The 23317-nt window shown below is 43.8% G+C and overlaps 1 protein-coding gene across 2 annotated transcripts in view; it reads left to right on the top strand.

Moving 5' to 3' along the window:
• The first annotated feature begins 140 nt into the window (after window positions 1-140).
• The window catches only part of Pms2 (PMS1 homolog 2, mismatch repair system component), a 28815-nt gene continuing 5638 nt past the window's right edge, over window positions 141-23317 (top strand). Inside the window, exons 1-11 of one of the 2 annotated variants that reach the window (XM_042686990.1) lie at window positions 141-200; window positions 3142-3281; window positions 4932-5018; window positions 5241-5343; window positions 7310-7493; window positions 9286-9453; window positions 11845-11942; window positions 14033-14132; window positions 16453-16537; window positions 19433-19588; window positions 22321-23158. In XM_042686990.1, coding sequence (XP_042542924.1) covers window positions 178-200; window positions 3142-3281; window positions 4932-5018; window positions 5241-5343; window positions 7310-7493; window positions 9286-9453; window positions 11845-11942; window positions 14033-14132; window positions 16453-16537; window positions 19433-19588; window positions 22321-23158 — 1982 coding nt within the window. In that variant the 5' untranslated portion in view covers window positions 141-177. Of the gene's footprint in view, window positions 201-3141; window positions 3282-4931; window positions 5019-5240; window positions 5344-7309; window positions 7494-9285; window positions 9454-11844; window positions 11943-14032; window positions 14133-16435; window positions 16538-19432; window positions 19589-22320; window positions 23159-23317 lie in introns of those variants that run through there. The other variant, XM_042686991.1, reaches the window with a different exon arrangement.

The raw sequence follows: 23317 nt of genomic DNA, 5'->3' as shown, positions 1-23317 counted from the left end.
GCTCGACCTTTAATATTACCAATCAGCGAGAAGGAAACCTGGGAACCATTTGCTGTCCCGCCCGGAAGGGGGTGGCGATCTATGTCAAAACCAGCCAATCAGCTCTCATGAGAGCCAGCCCTTGTGGAAGCGGCGGCCGGAAGAACCCCCGCGGTCTCCCGGAGTCGCTCGGAGTCCATGGAGCTTGCCGCGGGATCGAGGTGAGCCCGACTATGTCGGAGTGTCCTTTCTGGGTTCCACGACGTTCCATCTCCCTAGAAAAGGGTCGGAAGTGGCCGAGGCGCGTGGCGAACCCGCAGCACACGGGGCCTGAGTCGCGTCCTTAGCGCCCCGGGCCCCGTTCGGGGAAGGAGGCGGGACGAGGTGGATGTCCTGTCCCGGTGCCTGGCCAGAGCGGGAAAGTCGGCGCCTAGGAGTTCAGGGTTCGTCCCACCCGGGCCGGCTGCCCTGTGAGGTCTTGCATGAAATCCCTGTAGACGGATTGACTTCCTTTCCTTTCCCTTTTATTTGGCGCCTGCCTCTTTAATTGAGAGTACCGGCCGGGGACTGACCAGGGCACGCTACTTTTTCTGGGTTGCAGGTGTTTTTTTCCTGTATGTGATTTATGCCTGGCAAGCTACAACGAAATCCAGCGGCGATCTGCGGCCTGCTCTCCCATTGTGTTCAATGTCAAAAGACGTAGCTGTAAATTCTCTGTCAATATTTAAATACCCGCCCCCACCTCCTCTATTCAACATAAGCATCACAAACTGCTAGATTAATTTGTAGGGTGAGAGGGAGTTTCCATTTCGTGCGAAGTCATCTGTAGACCAACAATTGAGATTGCTTGACTTGTAAAATGAAGCGTAAAGTGGTTGCTTTCATTCTTTTATTTCATTGGAAATGAAAGATCTGCTACTTGGTGAATACCCAGAGATCTCTCTCCCAGGGAAGCCCTGGGTCCCTGCCAAATGCAAATCAAATTTTAAGCTAATAGACAATGGAATACTCATCCTTTTTTTTTTCTCGGTTGTGGGCCCTGAACTCTGGGCCTGGGCGCTGTCTCTCAGTTCTTCAGTTCAAGGATAGCGCTCTACCACTTGAGCCACAGCACCACTTCTGGCTTTTTCTGCTTATGTGGTGCTGAGGAATCGAACCCTGGGCCTCATGCATGCAAGGCAAGCACTCTACCACTGAGCCACCTTCCCAGCCCCCCACTCGTCCTTTTTTTTTGGGGGGGTGGTTCTGGTCATGGGGCCTGAACTCTGGACCTGGGTGCTGTCCCTCAGCTCTTCAGCTCAAGGCTAGAGCTCTACCACTTGAGCCACAGTGCCACTTCCGGCTTTTTTTCTTTTTGCTTATGTGGTACTGAGGAATCAAACCCAGAGCCTCATGCATGGAAGGCAAGCGCTCTACCACTGAGCCACCTTTCCAGCCCCCCACTCATCCATTTTTAAGCCTAAAAAATATTTGACTAGATTAAAAAAAAAAACAACAACCAAAAAACCACAATCACCAGGTGCTGGTGGCTCACGCCTGTAAACCTAGCTACTAAGGAGGCTGAGATCTGAGGATCTCGGTTCAAAGCCAGCCCAGGCAGGAAAGTCCATGACACTCTTAACTCCAATTAACCACCAGGAAACCGGAAGTGGCGCTTTGGCTCAAGTGTTGAGCGCCAACCTTGAGCTAAAGAGCTGAGAGTCAGCACCCAGGGCAGAGTTCAAGTCCCACAAGGGACAATAAATAAATAAATAAATATCACAAGTCAAACTGGGCCACTGGTTTCTCATGCCTATAATCCTGCTACTCAAGAGGCTAAGATCTGAGGATGACAGATGGAAGCCAGCCAGAGCAAGAAAAGTCTCTGAGATTCTTATCTCCAATAAAATACTCAGAAAAAGCTGGAAGTGGGACCATGGCTCAAATAGTAGTGTGCTAGCTAGCATTGAGCAAAAGTTCAGGGACAGTGTACAGGCCTTGAGTTCAAACCTTAGGACCAGGGACCCCCAACCCCCCCCCCAAAAAAAATTACTAGGGGTAGCACAGAGGATGGATTTTGAGCAAAATTGCTGTAAAACTTGGATCAACTGGGTGTGGTGGTTTATGCCTGTACTCCCAGCAGTTGGGAGACAGGCCAGGAGGATCACAAGTCCAGGCCAGTCTGGGATACATAATGAGACTAATTAAAAACATAACAATTTTGGGGCTTTTGCCAAGGCAGCAGTGGGCAATCAGGATTTCAATGGCAACTGTGGGAGTAATAGTTCTTTTACAGTTGGTACCCAGTTTCTGAGAAGATTTTAGGGCAAACACTGTTTCCTACTATACTCCTAGCTTTTCAAGTTATATAGAGAATAGTACTTTACTTTCAAGAAAGCAGACAATGTTGTAAAATATGAAGATGGAGGTGCATGCTGGTGCATACTTATAAGCCAAGCCATTTGGGAGGCTGAGGCAGAATGATCCCCAGTTCTAGACCATCTTGGACCACAGTGAGAACCTGTCTCAAACTTCCCTTTCCTGCCTGCCCTACCTCCAAAAAGAAATTATATTTTTGCTTGAGAGAGGCAGCATATATACATACTCCTTCATGTATGCTCATGTATAATTGGATTTTAAGTACTTATTTGATTCTATTCAGAAGGGTTTTTTGTTTTTTTTTTTTGCCAGTCGTGGACCTGAACTCTGGGCCTAGGCGCTGTCCCTCAGCTCTTCAGCTCAAGGCGAGCACTCTACCACTTGAGCCACAGCGCCACTTCCAGCTTTTTCTGTTTATGTGGTGCTGAGGATCGAACCCAGGGCCTCAGGCATGCAAGGCAAGCACTCTACCACTGAGCCACCTTCCCAGCCCTAGAAGGGTTTTTTTTTAACCTTTTTTTTTTGGGGGGGGGGGGGGGGGGTGAGACCAGAACTTGAACTCAGTACCTACCACTTTTGCTTCTTAGCTAGTGCTCTACCAACTGAGTTACACCTCCAACCTCCTATTTTTTTTGACATTTTTAAAGATTGTAGTGCATGCAACACGTACATTTGTGTGCAGATAACAATAAAAGCAATTAACTAATAACAACTAATTTGTTTCCCACAGTTAAAATTGTTATGAAAATCCATCACTTGCTTTGTTTGAACGCTTGCCTCATGTCTTGTAATTGATTTCTTTAGTACAGAGCTCACAAAGGCCATCAAACCTATCGATGGGAAGTCAGTTCATCAGATTTGTTCTGGGCAAGTGGTCCTAAGTTTAAGCACTGCTGTAAAGGAGTTGGTTGAAAATAGTGTGGATGCTGGTGCCACTAGTATTGGTAAGTTTCATGAGTAATAAGAAATAAGATTATGCTGCTTATTTTAGAAAATTTGTTACTGCCTAAAACAATCAAGTACTGGTTTATCTTAATGGTAACAAATACTGAGTGTCTAGAACTTAACTTGATGGCAAGAATACTAGCAGTTCATTTCTACAGTGTTCCTGCTATATGCTAAGTAGAATTGTATATCACATATCTCTTTTAATATGCAGAGCAACTGAATTAAGAGTTACCATCTTGGGGCTGGGAAGGTGGCTCAGTGGTAGAGTGCTTGCCTTGCATGCCTGAGGCCCTGGGTTCGATTCCTCAGCACCACATCAGCAGAAAAAGCCGGAAGTGGCCCTGTGGCTTAAGTGATAGAATGCTAGCCTTGAGCTGAAAAGCTGAGGGACCGTGCCCAGGCCCAGAGTTCAGGTCCCACGACTGGCCAAATAAAAAGTTATCATCTTGATTATACAGATGAAGAAATTTGCTTTTTTGAAGTGATAAAGCTAGTAAAATATGGTCCAGGACATTGGATTTTAGCCTGTTCTTCTTAATAACTATTATCTTTGTAAAAGAAAAAAAAAACATATACATATGTGTTTGTAACTTAAAAAGACTTTTTTTGGGTCCGGTCGTGGGGCCTGAACTCTAGGCCTAGGCGCTGTCCCTCAGCTCTTCAGCTCAAGGCTAGCGCTCTACCACTTGAGCCACAGCGCCACTTCCAGCTTTTTTCTTTTTGCTTATGTGGTGCTGAGGAATGGAACCCAGGGCCTCATGCATGCAAGGCAAGCGCTCTACCACTGAGCCACCTTCCCAGCCCCTCTCCCCCACTTTTTTTTTTTGATTCGTTGTGGGACTTATGGGACTTAAATTCAGGGCCTGTGCAATGTCCCTGCGCTTTTTCACTGAAGGCTAGTGCTCTACCACTTTGAGCCACAGCTCCACTTGCAGTTTTCTGGTAGTTAATTGGAGATAAGTCTCACCAACTTTCCCACCCAGGATGGCTTTGAACTTTGAATCTGGGATCTCAGCCTCATGAGTAGCTAGGATTACAGGCGTGAGCAGCCAGTACCCAACCAACTTAAGAAGGATTTTGCAAAAAACGGGATTGAGGATGTTATGGTATTAGAGTATTTACATAGAGTATGCAGAGCCCCTGGCTTCAGTCTCTGTCACTGCAAATAGAAATAACCAGACAAATAAATAAAATGTATGGACTGGTAACAGTTTACTTAAAAGTATTATAGGGCTTGGTGCAGTGACTCAAGCCTGTAATATTAACTACTTGAGGACAGAGATGTCCAACACCAGCCCAGGGGAAAAGCTTCATGAGAGACCTCCACCTCCATCTCAACCCATAAAAGCTGGGCATGATGGTATATATATATGCCTGTCAACCCAGATATGTTGAAAGCATCATTAGGAAGGTTGTGATCCAGGCTGGCCCCAGGCATAAATTCTAATGAAAAAAAAAGCTGCTGAAGATGTGGCTCCTGCTGCTGAAGGAGCACAAGGCCCTGAATTGCAATCCTAATCCTGCCCTCCAAAAAAGGTATAGTTATGATTTCTAAATTCATATTATATAACAATGCCAATCCAAAAGCTTTGAGCAGGGGTCAGTCGTTGAGAAGTAAATTTTCTTTTTCTTTTTTTTCTCTTAAGATCTCAGGCTTAAAGATTATGGGGTGGATCTCATTGAAGTTTCAGACAACGGATGTGGGGTAGAGGAAGGAAACTTTGAAGGCTTAGGTAAGGCCAGCTTTTCTAATCCTATTATAAAATAATTGGGCCAAATGCCTGAGAATTTTTCGTAGCAGTGTCTTGTCTTCAATCACAAAAATAACTGAAAAGTAGCAGTGTCTTAATCTTCAGTCACAAAAATGACTAAAAAGACACAAGCTGTGTAGGTACCACATCTTCATTGCTGCCCCTCTTGACACATTTCAGACCTCACTTTCCACTCTTTTTCAGCTCTGAAACATCATACTTCTAAGATTCAAGAGTTTGCTGACCTCACCCAGGTTGAAACTTTTGGCTTTCGGGGAGAAGCTTTGAGCTCACTCTGTGCACTGAGGTGATATGTCATTTTTATCCATTTATATTAACCCCTTTGAAAAACCTTCTGAAAATTCCAGGGTCTGATTAGATTCAATATTGTTGAAATCTCCCAACTTCTGATTTATCTTACTGCCAATCTACATGATATATACTTCTAGAAATACCTTGAACAGATGAGTAAAATGAAGTAAATAGTATTATAAGAATGTGTTACCTGTCGTAAAGCAGAAATTCCTCAATTGTGAAGTAATGCAGAGGAGGTATAGCCCCAGGTAGAGAACTTGCCAAATATGAGTGAGGCCCTGAATTTGATTCCTAGCACTGTCCAAAAAAAAGCAAGATGAGTAACACAGACAAATTCTAGATTACAGTTAGTTTATCTTTAAGTTTTTAGGAAGATCTTCACCAAGGCCCATATTTGATATAGCTTTGAATTCTTTTTTTTTTTTCTTTCTTTCTTTTTTTTTTTTGTCAGTCATGGACCCTGAACTCTGGGCCTGGGCACTGTCCCTCAGCTCTTCAGCTCAAGGCTAGTGCTCTACCACTTGAGCCACAGCGCCACTTCTGGCTTTTTTCTTTTTGCTTATGTGGTTCTGAGGAATCGAACCCAGGGCCTCATGCGTGCAAGGCAAGTGCTCTACCACTGAGCCACCTTCCCAACCCCTATAGCTTTGAATTCTAAGTCTTTATAATTACTAACACATTTAAATTGTACTATCTTTTAGATGTTTTAAAATTTTTTTGCTAGAGCATTAGTAACAAAACTGAGAAAGATATCTTCATGAGTGAATAATTTTTGAGGTCCTTTGTAGTGTAACATAAAAAGGAAATGAAAGCTGGGCGCCGGTGGCTCATGCCTGTAATCCTAGCTACTCAGGAGGCTGAGATCTGAGGATCTCGGTTCAAAGCCAGCCTGGGCAGGAAGGTCCATGAGACTCTTATCTCCAATAAACCATCAGAATACCAGAAGTGGCATTGTGGCTAAAATGGTAAAGCGCGCCTTGAGCTGAAGAGCTGAGGGACAGCACCCAAGCCCAGAGTTCAAGCCCCACGACCAACAAAAAAAGAAAAAAAGAAAATGAAATCAAAGCTTGCATCAAAACACAGAATTTACAGAGCTTTTAATTGCCAAACTGTAGATTTATTTATTTATTTATTTATTTTTGGTTGGTCATAGGGCTTGAACTCTGGATCCCTCAGCTCTTTGGCTCAAGGCGAGCACTTTACCACTTGAGCCAAAGCACCACTTCCAGTTTTCTGGTGGTTTATTGGAGATGAGTCTCCAATTATAGGCGTGAGCCACTGGTTCCCAGCTCAAACCATAGATATTTATCACGACTGTCACCCATTTAAAACTTGGTTGTCTCAAAAGATCATCACTTATTTTGTACTGATGCTGGGCTTGAACTGGGCTTGAGTGTTCCCCTGAGCTGTTTTGCTCAACGCTAGTGCTCTATCACTTGAACTACAGCTCCACTTCCAGTTTTTTTGGTGCTTATTGAAGATAAGTTTCAGGGACTTTCCTGCCTGTGTTGGCTTCAAACTGTCATTATCCTTGGATCTCAGCCTCCTGAGTAGCTAGGATTATAGTTGTGAGCCACTAGCACCTCGCCCAATCATCACTTTTTTTTTTTTGTCAGTCTCAGGACTTGAACTCTGGGCCTGGGCACTGTCCCTGAGCTCTTCAGCTCAAGACTAGTATTCTGCCACTTGAACCACAGAGCCACTTCCAGTTTTCTGGTGGTTAATTGGAGATAAGAATCTCACAGACTTTCCTGCCCTGCCCGCGCTGGCTTTGAACCCTGATCCTTAGATCTCAGCCTCCTGAGTAGCTAGGATTACAGGTATGAGCCACAGGCATCCAGCCAATCATCACATTTTTAAGAGACTTGTTAGAGAAAAGAAAAAGGAAACATTTGTGTTCTGTGTGAAGTCCTTGTGAGTCTCTAATGAGATAGGCCTCACTCAGCTTTCTCTTGTAGTGATGTAACTATTTCTACCTGCCACGCATCTTCAAAAGTGGGGACCCGACTGGTGTTTGATCACAATGGGAAAATTATCCAGAAAAACCCCTACCCACGGCCCAAGGGGACCACAGTCACTCTGCAGCATTTGTTCTATACGCTCCCTGTGCGCCATAAGGAATTCCAAAGGAATATTAAAAAGGTATGGCATGGTCACATCCCAGTCATGTCAGGCACATGAGAAAAGATTTATTAACCAAAACAATTCTTGTTCAGTCGATTCTTAGGTTTTTTTTTTCCTTTGCTTTAGTTTCAGATATGGTCTTACATTTTTTATCAGAGCTGGCCTCTGGTATCAGAGCTGGCCTCTGGCCATAATCTTCTGATCTCTGCCTCCTAAGATTATAGACATGTGCCACCAGTCCTGGCCCTTACACTTAGTTTTTGTTTTTGTTTTTTTTGTTTTGTTTTAATTGTTGTTGATGGTTTTTTTGGCGATGGGGCTTCAACTCTGGTCCTGGGCGCTGTCCCTCAGCTCTTCAGCTCAAGGCTAGTGCTCTACCACTTGAGCCACAGCGCCGCTTTCTCCCTTAGTTTTTTTTTTTTTGGGTCCAGTCATGGGGCCTGAACTCTGGGCCTGGGCACTATCCCTCAGCTCTTCAACCCAAGGCTAGCGCTCTACCACCTGAGCCACAGCGCCACTTCCGGCTTTTTTTCTTTTTGCTTATGTGGTGCTGAGGAATCGAACCCAGGGTCTCAGGCATGCAAGGCAAACGCTCTACCACTGAGCCACCTTCCCAGCCCTCTCCCTTAGTTTTTAAAGATAGGGTTTGTTTGCTTTTTCTCAACAAAGACATAGAGAGCCTTGTGTTATGAGCTGTTGTGCTATGTTGTACTGGCCTTTCTATAAAGATACATTTGGTGTGTGTGTGTGTGTGTGTGTGTGTGTGTGTGTGTGTGTGTGTGTGTGTGTGTGTGTGTGTGTGTGTGTGTGTGTGTGTGTGTGGGTGTGTGTGTGTTGTGGGTGTGTGTGTGTTGTACTGGCCTTTCTATAAAGATACATTTGGTGTGTGTGTGTGTGTGTGTGTGTGTGTGTGTGTGTGTGTGTTTAAATAAGGAACAAAACATCCAAGGGAGGGTGTGATGAACACCTATAAACCCAGCATGAGATAGAAGAATCGCATGTTCAAGGCCAGCCTGGGTTACATAGTGAGACCGTATCTATTTTTTTTTTTTTTTAATTTTTTAGGAGAAGGATTACATGGTTAAGTAGAATATACCTTTTTCTTTCTTTTTTTTTGCCAGGCCTGGGGCTTGATCTCTAGGCCTGGGCACTGTCCCTGAGCTTCTTTTTGCTCAAGGCTAGCACTCTACCACTTGAGCCACAGCACCACTTCTGGCTTTTTTTCTGTTTAAATGGTACTGAGGAATCAACCCCAGGGCTTCATGCATGCGAGGCAAGCACGCTACCACTAAGCCACATTCTCAGTCCCACTTTTTTGTTCTGCTTTGTTTAAGACTGCACTTCAGAGCACAGGCTGTCCTTGAACTCAGGATCCTCCTGCCTCAGCTGCCTGTGTGTGGGCTTTCAAGTCTGTACCACCATGCTGTTAAGGAAATGCTTTTTTTTTAGGTCCTTCTGTCAGAAACTCTTGCCCTCATTCCTGAGATGATCACATTTTTTTTTTGTCAGTCCTAGAGCTAGAACTCAGGACAAAGGTGCCGTTCCTCGGTTTCTTTTTGCTCAAGGCTAGCTCTCTACCACTAGAGCTGTAGCTCTATTTTCAGCTCTTTGTGGTTAATTGGAGGTAAGAGTCTCATGGACTTTGCTGCCTGAGCAGGCTTTGAACCGTGATCCTCTGATCTCAGAGTCCTGAGGATTACAGACATGAGCCACTGGCATCTGGCTTATAATATGAGAGCTTGGTATTGGCTGTTGTAACTCCTGTTAGATTAAAATAATGTTGTCTTCTGTTTGTGGTTTTTTTAAACAGGAGTATGCCAAAATGGTCCAGGTGTTACAGGCATACTGTATCATTTCAGCAGGTGTCCGAGTAAGTTGTACCAATCAGCTTGGACAAGGAAAACGGCAGCCTGTGGTTTGCACTAATGGAGGCTCCAGTGTCAAAGAGAATATTGGCTCTGTGTTCGGGCAGAAGCAGGTAATGGTGGCTATTAAAAACATCTTATTGATATGTTGATATAGTGGCTATGGCAGGTTCATTGTTCTTTCTGATGAGAATAAAATCTAAGAAATGTTTTTTCTTCTTTTTTTCTTTTGTGCTGGTCCTGGAGCTTGAGCTCTTGGTACTACTGCCTTTGAGCTTTATTCACTCAGGCTGGTGCTCTGTCACTTGAGCTTCCACAGCTCTGCTTCTGGCTTTTTGCTGTTTAGTGGGTGGTAAGAATCGCACAGCCTTTTTTACCCTGATCTGGCTCAATCCTCAGATCCTCAATCCTCAGATCTCAGGCTCCTGAATAGCTAAGATTATAGATATGAGCTACCAGCTCCTGACAAGAACTGAATTTTGGCTTTATCAGAAAAGTTAATGTTTAAAAATCTTAAATTTCATTCTTCTACAGACTGGAACATTGCATTCTTCATTCTCTCCCTTACTAAACAAAGTGTCATAGTCAGAATTATTTTATATATATATATAAAACTATACATTTATAATGCATATCACATATAATGTATATTATATATCATACTTATATATATAATATATATATATATTATATATATATAAGTATGATATATAATATACATATATATGTGTATATATATATATATATATATATATATATATATATATATTGTTGTTATTGGTTGTAGGGCTTGAACTCTGGGCCTGGGCACTGTCCCTCAGCTCTTCAGCTCAAGGCTAGTGCTCTACCACTTTAGCCACAGAGCCACTTCCAGTTTTCTGGTGGTTTATTGGAGATAAGAGTCTCATGGATTTTCCTGCCCGGGCTGGCTTTGAGCCGTGATCCTCAGATCTCAGCCATCTGAGTAGCTAGGATTACAGGCGTGAGCCACCAATACCTGGCTTATTATGTATTTTTTACTGTTTGTAGGATTTATTTGTTGTGTCATTTAATATTTTTTTAATTGGCTTATGTTAGTTATGGGGGGGGGGGGGAGGGATACTTTTATCTTTACAGATCCACACATTTACATTGAATTCCAATCAACTTCATCCCCTTTATCACATTCCCTGCCTCTTTTCCCTCCAAAAATACCAAAAGATTTCCTTCTTCCATTTTGTTTTTCTTTTTTTTCTTTCTTTTTTTTTTTCTAGTCCTGGGGCTTAGACTCAGGGCCTAGGTGCTGTCCGTGAGCTTTCTTTTGCTCAAGGCTAGCACTTTACCACTTGAGCCACAACACCACTTCTGTCTTTTAGTGTTTATGTGGTACTGAGGAATTGAACTTAGGGCTCATGCATGCTAGGAAAGCACTCTATCACTAAGCCACATCCCCAGCCCTGCCTTCTTCCATTTTCATTGTTGCAAATCTATTTTGACAATATTCAACCATCTTGATCCTCCTCACTCAGAGTTAATGTTTTTCTTTTTTTTTGGTGCCAGTCCTGGGGTGTGAACTCAGGGCCTGGGCACTGTCCCTGAGCATCTTTCCCTCAAAGCTAGCATTCTGTTATAACCACAGAGCCACTTCCAGCTTTTTCTATTTTATGGTACTGAGGAGTTGAACTCAGGGCTTCATGCATGCCAGGCAAGCACTCTACCACTAAACCACATTCCCAGCTCTCAGAGTTGATTTTTTTTTTTTTTCTGGTTGTAGGGCCTGAACTCTGGGCCTGGGCGCTATTCCTCAGATCTTCAGTTCAAGGCTAACGCTCTACCACTTGAGCCACAGCACCACTTCTGGCTTTTTCTGCTTATGTGGTGCTGAGGATTCAAACCCAGGGCCTCATGCATGCAAGGCAAGCACTCTACCACTGAGCCACCTTCCTAGCCTCTCAGAGTTGATTTTTAATAAAGAGGAGTTCAAGTCTTGGTCATAAAAATTGGTGTCATCGGGCTGGGAAGGTGGCTCAGTGCTTGCCATGCATGCATGAGGCCTTGGGTTCAATTCCTCAGCACCACCTAAGCAGAAAAAGCTGAAGTGACGCTGTGGCTCAAGTGGTAGAGTACTATCCTTTAGCTAAAGAGCTGAGGGACAGTGCCCAGGACCAGAGTTCAGGCCCCACAATCGACAAAAAAATAAATAAAAATTAAAAAAAAAAAAAGTTGGTGTCATCAGGTCTGGGAATGTAGCTTAATGGTAGAGTGCTTGCCTGGCATGCATGAGGCCCTGAGTTCGATTCCTCAGTACCACATAAAAATAATAACATTATATTTAAAAAATTGAATTTCTTTAAAAAATTGGTGTCATCATAGTACTATAAAGTATTTACTAAGATTCTTTTGAGTTTCTTTAGTTTTAAATGGGAGAAGCTTAACTGGGAAAGAAAACTTGGTTTATCATCTTTTCTGAGGTTTGGTGTGTTTGCACTTAAGTAGGAAATAATTGCGACTCTTGTCTTTTTCAGCTGCAAAGCCTCATTCCTTTCATTCAGCTGCCCCCTAGTGACTCTGTCTGTGAAGAGTATGGTCTTAGCTGTTCTGAGGCGCTGCACAATCTGTTTTAGTAAGTAAATCACTGCCAGGAAAACTCCAGCCAATTTTTCCTTCAAGTCTTTTTTTTTTTTTTTGTCAATCTTGGGACTTGAACTCTGGGCCTGGGAATTGTCCCTGAGCTCTTCAACTCAAGGATAGTGCTCTACCACTTGAGCCACAGTGCCACTTCTGATCTTCTGGTGGTTAATCGGAGATAAGGGTCTCAAGGGCTGGGTGCCACTTGAGACTGGGACAGCACCCAGGACCAGAGTTCAAGCTCTAAGACTGACAAAAGAGTCTCACGGACTTTTCCTGCCCGGAATGGCATTGAACCATGATCCTTAGATCTCAGCCTCCTGAGTAGCTAGGATTACAGGTGTGAGACTCCAGTGCCTGGCTTCCTTCAAGTCTTTATTATTTTAAAAGTATATATAATCTAGCCAGGTGCTGGTGGCTCATGCCTATAATCCTAGCTACTAAGAAGGCTGAGATCTTGAGGATCAGGGTTCAAAGCCAGCCCAGGCAGGAAAGTCCATGAGACTCTTATCTCCAATAAACCACCAGAAGACCGGAAGTGGCGCTATGGCTCAAGTGGTAGAGCACTAGCCTTGAGCTGAAGAGCTGAGGGACAGCACCCAGGCCCAGAGTTCAAGCTCCACAACTGACCCCCCCCCCCAAAAAAAAAAAAAAAGTCTGTAATTGTTATTTTGAGGCCTATACCTTTCCTATTCTTTATAAAGCTGTGGGACAATCCTATTACTGAGAGAGATTTAGATAAAAGATTCAGCTACTGTTCAGTTCCATTAACAGTACTCTGGATAATGGCATGTTTCATGTTCCTGCTGCATTCCTAGTTGTTGGGGGTGTTGGAATGGCTTTTGGGGATCTGATGAAGGATGTCCAGTATCTATTTGTAGTACAGGAAGAGTAGACACTTTCAAGTGGCACTGGCCCTGGAAACAGCCATGTTGCTTACTCTTCTACTTGATTTTGCTTGGTGCCTAAATTTCAAAGCTGGAAATCCATTTCTGTCAGTTCAGGAATTGTTCTTATGCAAACTCAGGCATCCCTGAGGAAGAGCTTGTCCCACAGGCATGTAAGTTGGCTGGCTGAGCACATTTTAAAAGGAAAGATTACTGGCATGGTATCACATACATGTAATTCTAGCTCTCTAGAACCCTCCTGGGGATACATAGCAGGACCCTGTCTCAAGAAACAAAAGAATCAAGCGTTGGTGGCTCACACCTGTAACCCTAGCTACTCAGGGGGCTGAGATCTGAGGATCCTGGTTCAAAGCCAGCCTGGGCAAAAAAATCCATGAGAGTCTTATCTCAAATTGACCACCAGAAAACCAGAAGTGGAGCTATGACCTCAAAGTGATGGAGCATTAGCCTTGAGAGGACAATGCCCAGTCCCAGAGTTCAAGCCCCACAACCAGCCAAAATAAAAGAGGATTGGAGATATGGCTCAGCTGGTAGAGCACCAGCCAATGAGCAAAGCATCAGGTACCAAGTTCAAGTCCTTTGTTCTTCCAACAAAAAAGAAAGAAAAGAAAAACAAGGGCTTGGAAGGTGGCTCAGTGGTAGAGTGCTTGCATTGCATGCATGAGGCCCTGGGTTCAATTCCTCAGCACCACATAAGTAGAGGAAAAGCTGGAAGTGACGCTGTGGCTCAAGTGGTAGAGCGCTAGCCTTGAGCTGAAGAGCTGAGAGACAGTGCCCAAGCCCAGAGTTTAGGCCCCACAGCTGGCAAAAAAAAAGAAAAGAAAAACAAGAATACTGCAGATCTGGGATATAAGTGGTTGGTTACATCCCACTGACAAGCCAGTGGAGCCAATGTGCAGGTCAAAGGTTCTGTGTTTGGAACAAGGCCTGATCCTGATGTAGGCACCAAGGAAAGGAGAGCAGAATTGAAGCAGTCATGAGCCAACCACCTTACCTATGCTGGGTTTGGGACTGTTTGCTTCAGAGCGTCTAGGTGCTGTCTGTGATTTGCAGGGTGGAACACAGGTACCAGGACACAAGCAGAATTATTCCCCAGCACTGTCTGGTTTTTATTTGATGGTGAGAAGTTGCTCTATGCTCAGTGTTCTAATTCTTGCTCACATGGTACCACCCCCAGCATCTCCGGCTTCATCTCACGCTGCACGCACGGCGTTGGGAGGAGTGCCACTGACCGGCAATTCTTTTTCATCAATCATCGGCCTTGTGACCCAGCAAAGGTATGTACAGAGCTTTTTGTAGCAGTTTATTGTTAGATCTTTGAGTTTTATTATTTCATAATTTTTTTTCAAGGAATTTAGAACTAAGAAACATGCCTTTGCATTATCTTATTTAAACCAAGCACCATCCTAGCAACTTAGGAGGCTAAGATCTGAATGGAAGTGGTAGAGGGGTAGCCTTGAGCACAGAAGCTCAGGGACAGGGCCCAGGCCTGAGTACAAGCCCTAGGACCAACACCAAATATAGTTTATATATTTAAGAAAGTCAGCTGGCTGGGCACCGGTGGCTCACACCTGTAATCCTAGCTACTCGGGGCTGAGATCTGAGGATCACGGTTCAAAGCCAGCCTGGGCAGGAAACTCTGTGAGACTCTTATCTCCAATAAACCACTAGAAAACTGGAAGTGGTGCCATGGCTCAAGCAGTAAGTGCTTGCCTTGAGCTGAAGAGCGCAGGGACAGCACCCAAGCCCAGAGTTCAAGCCCCACGACCGACAAAAAAAAAAAAAAGAAAATCAGCTGTTTTCAATAGTACATGTATGTATACATATATGTGTAAATACATAAAAATATTTAAAGGTAAGAATGTTTAAATCTATAAGAATACTTAGATTTCTCTTCAGATTGCATAAATGTTGTTTCTTTTGTAGTTATTTTTGCAGGTCCTAGGGCTTGAACTCGGCCTGGGTGCTGTCCCTGAGCCTCTTTGTACTCAAGGTAGCACTCTACCACTTAGCCCATAGCACCATTTCCACCTTTTTCTGAGTAGTTTATTGGAGATAACAGTCTCAGTCTTTTCTGCCCCAGCTGGCCTCAAACCATGATTCTCTAATCTTAGCCTCCTAAGTAAGTAGGATTATAGGCATGAGACACCAGTGCCTGGCTTCAGATTGCACAAATCTTGTAAGCATGTATGAACTACTCAATGTGAGGGAGGTAGATATTTCAAAGCATATGCCTACATCTGTACTTTTTTTTTTTTTTTTTGGGTCTGGTCGTGGGGCCTGAACTCTGGGCCTGGGCGCTGTCCCTAAGCTCTTCAGCTCAAGGCTAGCGCTCTACCACTTGAGCCACAACGCCACTTCCAGCTTTTTTCTTTTTGCTTATGTGGTGCTGAGGAATCAAACCCAGGGCCTCAGGCATGCAAGGCAAGCGCTCTACCACTGAGCCATCTTCCCAGCCCCCTTAGTGGTTCAGTTTTGACTTTGGGCTCTCTAGCATCCTTGTGCCTCAGTAATATTTTCGATTTTCCAATGATACTTTAAAATTCACTATGGTTCAACCTTTTTTTGTCCTGGGGCTCGAACTTAGGGCCTGGGCACTGTCTTTGAGCCTCTCTGTGCTCAAGGCAAGCTTTACCACTTGAGCCACAGCACCACTTCTGGCTTTTTCTGTTTATTTGGTACGGAGGAATTGAATGCAGTGCTTCATGCATGCTAGGCAAGCACTCTACCACTAAGCCACATTCCCAGCCCCAACTTTTTTTTTAACCTATATTATAATCAGTGTCACTTTATAGTTTATCTCTAATGATAATTAATAATCTCATACAATGTCATATAAGTTATGTTCCTTTTTTTTTTTCTTCTGATGCTAGAGTTTGAACTCTAGCATCATTTGCTCGTCTTGCTTGCTCAGCTGGTCCTCTACAACTAGAGACATAACTCAAGCCCAGCCTTGGTTATTTGGAAGATGAAATCTCACAATTTTTTGCCCAGGCTGGCTTTGAACTTCAGTTGTCCAGATGGAAGCCTCTTGATTAGTTATATCACAAGCCTGAACCACTGCCATCAGCTAGAAATATATTTCTAAGTATTTAAATGTGCTTTTTAAACATTAAAATTGCACCTGCATTTTATTAAAAGTTTAGACTGGAAAAAAATGAACTTTGGGGAACATGATTTAAAAAAATACTTCTTTGAGGGACATGAGGAAGCTTCTTTGTTTGTATTGAGACAGGATCTTGCTATGTAGCTGTGGCTGACCTGAAATTTGCTATGTAGCCCAAACTGGCCTTGAATTTGTGACCCTCCTGTCTCTAACTTCTGAGCATTAGTGTTATGGGGTACACCATCAGCCCTGCATAATGAAACTTCTTGTCATTTTTAAATAGATAATTTCATAGGTGAATGTTTGTGTTGGGTGATATAAACATGTGTCAAGACCTACCAGACTACAGTTTATATCAGCACATGTCAATAAAGTGGTAGCAGCAAAGCTTGATAAAAATGCCTTGCTTTGGTGCTAGGTAAGAATAGCATGTTACAGGAGAGAGTGGGAAGGGAACATTTATTCCTTTCTCAGCTTTGTGTTTTGAACAGGTGTCCAGACTTGTGAATGAGATCTACCACATGTATAATCGTCATCAGTATCCATTCGTTGTTCTTAACATTTCAGTTGATTCAGGTAAGAGGCACTGAGAGTTCAAGAACATGGGTGACATTTTCTTGAAAGAACAAAATTATAAGCCCTTATTAGACTGCAAAGAGGATGCTTTTTTGTTTTGTTTTGTTTTTTTTCTTTGTTTTTTGGTCATGGGGCTTGAACTCTGGGCCTGGGCATTGTTCCTGAGCTCTTCAGCTCAAGGAGAGCACTCTACCACTTGAGCCACATCACCACTTCCGGTTTTCTGTGGTTTATGGAAATAATAGTCTCATGGGCTTTCCTGCCTGAACTGGCTTTGACCCACAATCCTAAGATGTCAGCTTCCTGAGTAGCTAGGATTACAGGCATGAGCTACCAGTGCCCGGCTAAGAATTTTTTTTTATTGTTATTATAAAGGTGATGTACAGAGTAGCCACTTTTTTATTTAGCTAAAAAAATACATATATAGTTGCCTGTCTTGCACTGTGTTGTGTGTCTGTGTATGCACACGTATGCTACATCTACTTTGGGTTAAGAAAATAATTTTGATTTTTATTCTTTATCTTTAGATGTCAATATTTTGTTGTTTTTGTTTTTTGTTTTTGCCAGTCCTGGGGCTTGAACTCAGGGCCTGGGCACTGTCCCTGAGCTTCTTTTGCTCAAGGCTAGCACTTTACCATTTGAGCCACAGCACCACTTCAGGCTTTTTCTGTTTATGTGGTACTGAGGAGTTGAGCTCAGGATTTTGTGAATGCTAGGCAAGTACTCTACCACTAAGCCGTATTCCCAGCCCCCATTTTGTTTTTTTAATCATTATAAGTAAGTAAGACGTGATTTTTATAGCTGTATTAAATTCCAATACATGATTATACTTTGACTTTTATTTATATTTTCCAACTTGTTCTAAGCTGCTACTGTACTTTTTTTACCTTTATTTTTTTTTTTTGTCAGTCATGGGACTTGAACTCAGGGCCCAGGTACTGTCCCAGAGCTTGTTGCTCAAGACTAGCACTCTACCACTTTGAGCTACAATGCCACTTCCGGTTTTCTAGTGTTTAATTAGAAATAAGAGTCTCATGGATTTTCTTGCCCACAATCATCTTGAACGGTGATCCTCAGATATCTGCCTCCTGAGTAGCTAGGATTACAGGAATAAGCTGCTAGCATCTGGCTTTCTTGAGTTTTTTTGTTCAGTGCTGGCATACTATCACTTGAACCCCAACTCCACTTTCAGCTTTTTAGTAGTTAATTGGAGATACGAGTGTCATGGACTTTCCCTCTTGGAACCATAATGCTCAGATCTTAACCTTCTGAGTAGCTAGGATAACAGGCATGAGCAGCCAGGCACCCACCTTATGATTCTGTTTTTTTGGTATTTAAGTTTTTTTCAATATTTAGAAATTAAACTATTCTCAACATCTTTTCAGGACTCCTTACAGAAAGTCCCTTGTAGTAGAACAGTGGGGTTAGTTTTCTTCTCTGGATTGCTTTCTAGGCTTAGTGCCCCCATTCACATGGTGTCAGTGCATCATGTTCAAACTAAATCCAGAGTGGATCAAATTGTTGACATTTTACTCTTATTACACATTTGCATATGTTTATTCTTTTTTTCTTTCAAAATTACCAAGTTGAATCTTGCTATATTTTGTCTATTTAAAAAAGGGTTCACTTCCAGGCACTGGTGGCTTACACCTGTAAGCCTAGCTATTCAGGAGGCTGAGATCTAAGGATCATGGTTCAAAGCCAGCCCAGGCAGGAAAGTCCATGAAAATCTTATCTCCAATAAACCACCAGAAAACTGGAAGTGGCACTGTAGCTCAAGTGGTAGAGCACTCATCTTGAGCTGAAGAGCTGAGGACAGCGCTCAGGCCCAGAGTTCAAGCCCCACAACTGACAAAAACAAAAAACAAAAAAAACAGTTCATAACCAGGCACCAGTGGCTCACGCCTGTAATTGTAAAAACTCTTTATCTGTGGATTGCAGTTCAAAGCCTGCATGGGGAGGAAAGTCCATGAGACTCTCTCTCTCTCTCTCTTTTTTTTTTGTCCGTCATGGGGCTTGAACTCTGGGCTTGGTCACTGTCCCTGTGCTCTTCAGTTTAAGGCGAGTACTCTACCACTTGAGCTACAGCACCACTTCCGGTTTTCTAGTAGTTTATTGGAGATAAGAGTATCACGGACTTGGACTTTCCTGCCCGGGCTGGCTTTGAACCATGATCCTCAAATCTCAGCCTCCTGAGTAGCTAGGATTACAGGCCTGAGCCACTGGCGCCTGGCTCTATGAGACTCTTATCTACTGTTAATTGCAGAAAAAGTGGCACTGTGCCTCAGCAGTAAAGCCCTGGCCTTGAGAAAAAAAGCAGCTCAGGGACAGGATGGTACCCAGGCCCAGAGTTTAAGCCCCAGGACTGGCAAAAAATAAAAATAAAAAAGTGTTCATCTTCCATGTGTTTTGGGGAAAAGATGAGTTTTCTGGGTTATACTAGTGTTTTCCGCACGAGCACGCGCGCGCACGTGTGTGTGTGTGTGTGTGTGTGTGTGTGTGTGTGTGTGTGTGTGTGTGTGTGTGTGTGTGTGTGTTTTGTTTGTTTTTTGTTGGTTGTGAGGCTTGAACTCTGGGCCTGGACGCAGTTCCTGAGCTCTTAAGCTTAAGGCTACTGCTCTACAACTTGAGCCATAGCACCACTTCCAGTTTTCTGGTGGTTAATTGGAGATAAGCGTCTCATCAACTTTCCTGCCTGAGTTGGTTTTGAACTGTAATCCTAGACCTCAGCCTCCTAAGTAGCTAGGATTATAGGCGTGAGCCACTGACCCCCGGCTTGATATTAGTGTTTTGAATTGCATTTTTGTTAGAAGGCAGTGAATGAGATGATAGCTAGGTAACTTCTTGTTAAAGATGGATTTGAATGTCACAAGTGTATTGTCTATTTTTGCCTAGAGTGTGTGGATATCAATGTAACTCCAGATAAGAGGCAAATTTTGCTGCAAGAGGAGAAGCTTTTATTGGCTGTGTTAAAGACTTCACTCATAGGAATGTTCGATAGTGATGTGAACAAACTCAGTGTCAACCAACAGGCACTGCTGAGTGTTGAAGGTACGGAACATGCAGTGGTGCAACACCTTTAAAACTTCCATCAGGGGCTGGGAAGGTGGCTCAGTGGTAGAGCACTTGCCTTGCATGCATGAGGCCCTGGGTTCGATTCCTCAGCACCACATAAGCAAAAAGAAAAAAGCCGGAAGTGGCGCTGTGGCTCAAGTGGTAGAGCGCTAGCCTTGAGCTGAAGAGCTGAGGGACAGTGCCCAGGCACAGAGTTCAGGCCCCATGACTGGACCCAAAAAAGAAAAAGAAAGGAAGAAAACTTCCATCAGCTGGGATCAGAGGCATGGCTGTGTTGATAGAGTGCCTGCCAGTGAGCAAAGCATCAGGTACCAAGTTTGAGTCCCAGTCTCAGAACAAAAAGAAAAGAAACGATAAAACTTTGATCAATCCGGGCACCAGTGGCTCATGCCTGTAATCCTAGCTATTCAGAAAGCTAAGATCTGAGGATCATGGTTCAAAGCCAGCCTGGGCAGGAAAGTCTGTGAAACTCTTATCTCCAATAAACCACCAGAAAAACAAAAACAGAAAGTGGCGCTGTAGCTCAAGTGGTAGGGCGCTAGCCTTGAGCTGAAGAGCTGAGGGACAGTGCTCAGGCCGAGAGTTCAAGCCCCGTGACCAACAACAACAACAACAAAAAAACCCACTTTGATCAGCTATTGTTGATATGTCTCTTTTATTTCCAAGGTTACACTTTTGGCATCTCTTAGGATATGTTACAGCTGTTCAGGAGGACAATTGATATTCAAAGCAAAAAAGTCTGTGAGATTTCATCTTCAAAATAACCAGCCAAATGCTGGGCTAGAGTCATGACTCCAGTGGTAGAACACCAGATGAGCAAGCAAACTGAGCAAATGTGAGGCCCTGAGTTCAAATTCTAGTACCAGTAAAAATAGAGAAAAGGGACGAATTTATATGATACTATAATGAGATTATTAAATATCATTAGCGATAAACTGTAAAATGACACTAATTATACAGTGTTTTTTTGTGTTTTTTTTTTTTTTTTTTTTTTTTAAAGTTGAACCACAGTGAATTTTACAGGGTCATTGGAAAATCGAAAATATTATGAAGGGACAATGATGCTAGAGAGCCAAAAGTCAAAACTGAGGCCTGGGCTCTGAAGGGGCAATGGGCTGCCAGGCATGAAAGGGAGCAAAGGAAACTTGGGTTTGTATAGCAGAGTTGTTGGCATCCCGGTTCGTTTTCTGGATGCAGGTACAGGGCACCATGGAGGGCAGTGGGCAGCACACACTTAAGGAGCATGCGTAATGGAGGTGTCTGGGCCACCCTGGAACTGGAAACTTTAACATAACTGCAGTACTTGGGAGGCTGAATCAGGAGGCTCATAAATTCAAGGCCAGACTAGGCTACATAATAAAACCTTGTAAACATGGTAAAACAAGAAAACAAGCACCGTTGAACCAATGCCCATTGTTTAGCTGTAGCTGTATTATTGAAGTGTAGCAACAGGCAGAAACCGTTGTTATATATAAATTATCAGTGTTTCTGCCGTGAGCTGAAGAAATAGCTCCTGCAGAAGTGCCTGGTGTCTGTTTCTCTGCACTAACCCCCAGTGCTAGCCACTTTCCTGACCTCTAGTGGCATAGTTTAGTTTACTTTTTGCTTGGTTTTTGAGACACTCTCATTCTGCAGCCCAGGCTGGCCTTGAACTCATCATCCTCCAGCTTCAACCTCCCAAGTGTTAGAATGATAGTCAGATGCCAACTGGCCTGGCTTCATTTACTTTTGACTTTGAAGTCATTCCATCTGAACTTCCTTGTTATTTGTTATGAGTTTCATGAGGTCATGTGGCTCTTGATTCATTTTTACATCTGTATAGTATTCTACTTAGATATCAAAGGTTCTTTATTGAGGGAAGGGAAATTCTAGGCATCAAACCCAGGGTCTTGCACTTGCTAGGCAAGCTACATTGTGACCCTTGGAGGTTCTTGATGAACTGTGACAGTGCATTTGCCAGGCATTGAGGGGCCTACCAGCTCCAGTTGGAGGCTCCATACCTGGACATGGGTGTACATACACTGTAACTGCCATCCCCTTTTTAAGTTTTATTAACATTTTAAATTGTCCTGATGTTGTGCAAAGGGGTTTCAATTTGCAACCCTTTCATGATCAGCTTTGGATGTTCTTCATTAGTTAATTAATTAATTTTGTGCCAGTACTGGCACAGGACCACAGAGTCCACTCTGTCCCTGAGCTTTTTTCTCTCAAGGCTGGCACTTTACCACTTCTGACTCTTTGCTAATTCATTGGAGATAAGAGTCTCAAGACTTGGCCAGGCACTGGTGGCTCACACCTATAATTCCCGCTACTCAGGAGGCTGAGATCTCAGGATCACAGTTCAAAGCCAACCTGGGCAGGAAAGTCTCTGAGTCTCTTATCCAATAAACCATTAGGAAAACGGGAGTGATGCTGAGGATCAAGCGGTAGAGCGCTTGCCTTGAGCTGAAGAGCACAGGGAAAGTGCCCAAGCCCCATGACCAACAAAAAAATAAAAGTCTCAAGACTTTCCTGTACAGGCTGGCTTAGAGCTGCAATCCTCAAATCACAGCCTTCTGAGTAGCTGAGGTTACAGGCATGAGCCACCAGCGATCAGCTGGTGTTTGCATATTTGATCAGATGTTTGCGCTTCCTCCTTTGTGAATGCAGAACTGTTCTTTTGTCCTGCTTTGTACTCTCCCTGATCATCTCTGCTCCTGTGGGCCCAGGTAACTTGATAAAGATGCGTGGGACGGAAGCAGAAACACCTCTGCCAGACAGTCCTCCTTCGTCTAGCACTCAGGAAGAAGACAAAAGGTCCGTGTCCATTTCCAGGCTGAGAGAGGCCTTTTCTCTTCGTCATCCTGCAGAGACCAAATCTCCAGGCCCAAGGACTCCTGAACTGAGATGGAATTCTCCAGTACAGAAAAAGAGGGTACCCTCTAGTGCCTCCAATCCTGCCTCTGGCAGAAGCCTGCAGGGCCCTCTGGAAGAGGTGGTGACTCACAAGGACTCAGATGGCCGTGGGGACAGAGTGGAAGTGGAGAAAGACTCGGGGTACACCAGTACATCAGCTGCCCCAGAGGAAGGGTTCAGCCCCCCGGAAGTGGGCAGTAGCAGTAGCGACCATGCAGAGAGCTCCCCAGAAGACAGATTTTCACAAGGAGACATGGACTCTGGTGAGAATCTACCTGAACTGGACCAACCCCCTTCAGCTGGGGAGTCAGAGAAGGAAAAAGATGGCCCCTGTCAACTTCTGCCTCCTCAGACACATCTCTCCTCCTCCAGTGCTAAGCGATTTAAAAAAGAAATTCCCTCAAATACCAACACTCCCCCAAAGTCAGCTACCACTGAGAACGCCTCAGCAGCCCAAGTGGATGTGGCTGTGACAATTAGTAAGAAAATAGTGCTCCTTGCCTTTTCTATGAGCTCTTTAGCTACACGAATAAAGCAGTTGAATTGCCAAAGACAACAAAGGGAAGGCAAACCGAATTACAGGAAATTCAGGGCAAGGATCTGTCCAGGAGAAAACCAAGCAGCAGAAGATGAACTAAGAAAAGAGATAAGGTAAGGTGTGTTGTCAGTGGGATTTTGGACAGCCCATGCTCTGGTCGTTTTGAGGGAACCAGGGGCTCATGACAGCGACCCAGCCCTGGCTCCTCTGTGTACCTCCGCTTCTCTTTGTCCTTGCTCTACACAGAGAGCAGCTTCTGTGGCCGCCCACCA

Source organism: Dipodomys spectabilis, unplaced genomic scaffold (assembly GCF_019054845.1).
Source record: "Dipodomys spectabilis isolate Male_0828 unplaced genomic scaffold, ASM1905484v1 ptg000098l, whole genome shotgun sequence".
NCBI lineage: Eukaryota > Metazoa > Chordata > Mammalia > Rodentia > Heteromyidae > Dipodomys > Dipodomys spectabilis.
This window is presented reverse-complemented; position numbering and strand designations above follow the sequence as displayed.